This window comes from Lemur catta, chromosome 21 (genome assembly GCF_020740605.2).
Source record: "Lemur catta isolate mLemCat1 chromosome 21, mLemCat1.pri, whole genome shotgun sequence".
In the NCBI taxonomy this organism is placed as follows: domain Eukaryota; kingdom Metazoa; phylum Chordata; class Mammalia; order Primates; family Lemuridae; genus Lemur; species Lemur catta.
The window spans coordinates 22,018,624-22,020,751 of record NC_059148.1 but is presented as its reverse complement, the minus strand read 5'-3'; the positions used below and the strand labels follow the sequence as shown (position 1 = coordinate 22,020,751).

Sequence of the window (2,128 nt, the reverse complement as noted above, 5' to 3'; positions counted from 1 at the left end):
GAGGCCAAGCTCCTTGAACGGGACACCTAGCTGGAGCAGGAGCGGAGTTGGCAGGGCGGGAAGAAAACTGCAAATGCGCGGGGCTTGGGGAGAAGGGGTGGGGCAGCCAGACACCTGGAGAGGGAGGAAGTCGCGAGATGCGCTCGGGCGCCAGAGGATGGGGATCGGAAACTGGAGAAGTGACACTTAGGGAGAAGGGGTTTGGGAGCCGAGGTGATGGAGATGGTAGTGACTCAGGAACGGCAAGTGGCTTGGAAAGGGACTGAGAGACCTGTCTTGAAACCGCAATAGATTTATAATTATTTGGCGTGGCTTACAGCTACGTTGTCACAGCGAGCACATTTTTTACTTGCATTGTGTGTTTACTCGTGGGGCCGGAGGGGATTATGGAGGCTGAGGTCCTCCCAAAGCCACTGCGCTGGGGGAAAGCGCTGCCAAGATGCGCTGAAGAAGTCAGAGAGGAGGAGGAGAAACGGTGGGCCTGACACTTGCAAGGAGAGGTGGGGACTAGGTAGGAGAGGAGGACGGAGATCCCTGCAGGAGAAGCGGGCAGAGGCAGGAGGAGGCGGGAAGAGAAGAAAGCCAAACTTGCCGCTCGCCCGCTCCGGGGCCAGCGCGGCGTCCGCAGTGCCCGGCTGCCGCGCCCCGGCTCTCGCTCGCTAGCTCGCGTACCTGTTGCTCGCTCCGGCTGGGTCTCGGCTCCGGCCCCACCAAGAAGCCCCGCGTCCCTACAAGTTCCGCCTGCCGAGCAGCCAGGCCGCCAGCGCCGCCACCTGCGCGGCCGCGCACAGCCAGGGCCAGTAGGTGCGGAGCGCGCGGGGCGCTGGCGCCCTCCGGCTCCGCGCGCGGCGCCGCCGCATGGTGCGCTCGTGCAGCTCGTCGCCGAGCGCCTTGAGCCGGGCGGCCGTGAGCTGCGCGGCGGACGCGCGCAGACCCAGGCGACCCGCGCTGCAGGCGCACACGGCCGGGGGGCCGCGGCCGCGGTGCAGGGGGCACGGGCACATGACCGCTGGCCTCGCTCCCTCCCCGCGCTCGGGCGCCCCTCGCCTCCGCTCCGTCCGGCCTCTGCGCCCGCAGCCGCCGCGCTCCAGCCGCCGGGGGCCTCCCCTGGACACCAAGTTTCTCCTTGTGTTGCGCGTTTGTTGTGCTGACGGCGCTATTATTAATTAAAGTGTCACATGGTGGAGGGGGGCGGGGAGGGCGCGGGGAGGGGGGGTTACATCATCCGGCCCCGTGGGGGGCGGGGGGGCTGCAGGCAGAAGAAACCGAGAGGTAACTTTTAACCCTCGCGGCGCCGGCAGCGAGGGGGCGCGCGGGTTGGGACGCGAGAAGGCGCCCCGCGGCGGGGGTCCCGGGCCTTGGGGGTCTCCGGGGACCCCCGCGGAGGCAAGGAGCGCGAGGGAAGATTTTCTCCTTCTCCTTTGCCTGCATTCAGCTCCAGTTCCGATTTGGCGAGGAAAGCAAGCTTGTTTGCGGTTTTGGATGGAGCTGATGTCGAATTCGGCTGCATTTATTCAAAAATATTCCGACGCTGTTGTTTTGTTTGGGGGAAGTGGGTGGATTCAAAATCTCCTGGAAGGGCCAGATTCAACCTAACTTGCCTCATTTCTGGTCTGACTTGGCACCTGTAGGCTTTGGGTCCGAACACATCCGACACATGCCCCCACTCCGCTCTGGCCTTGGCAGCCTGACCCTAACGCGCCCCCAGCGCCGGGTTAGAAACCTGGGTAGGGCTGGGGGTCCGACCCGAGCTCGGGTAGGGCGCGGATGCGCGCTTTGGCGACGCACAGAACCCGCACCCGAAAGACCCTTGCAAGGTGCTTTCTAGAAGGAAACTTGTTGTCTGCTTTCTTTGTGAATATTATTTTCCCGATGGAGTTATAGTTTCTAGCGGCGATCTTGGTTTAATGCGCAGTGGAGACCCTGTGGAGCCGGTGGAGAGAGGCGGGGGCCTTTAGTTCCTTTCTAATCCGACGGCCGCCCCAGTGCACTTGCAGACTAGAAGGTCTGGAGTTGTCACTGCTAGTGAAGGTACGGATGGGCCAGGGGGGCTCTCAGGATTTCTAGGGGAGAATGAGACCTGCGATCTTACATCGATTTGGATTCAGACAACTGGAGGAGCCCGGAC

General features: G+C 63.4%; 1 protein-coding gene across 1 annotated transcript; it reads right to left on the bottom strand.

Moving 5' to 3' along the window:
• Window positions 1-728: 728 nt before the first annotated feature.
• HRK (harakiri, BCL2 interacting protein) lies at window positions 729-1,004 on the bottom strand. Its single transcript, XM_045534740.1, has one exon. It carries the CDS (start codon window positions 1,002-1,004, stop codon window positions 729-731), a length of 276 nt encoding a protein of 91 aa, XP_045390696.1.
• Window positions 1,005-2,128: the final 1,124 nt, after the last annotated feature.

What these genes read in the sequence shown, in the direction of transcription:
- HRK (XM_045534740.1), bottom strand. Translation starts at nt 1,004, where the DNA reads ATGTGCCCGTGCCCCCTGCACCGCGGCCGCGGCCCCCCGGCCGTGTGC.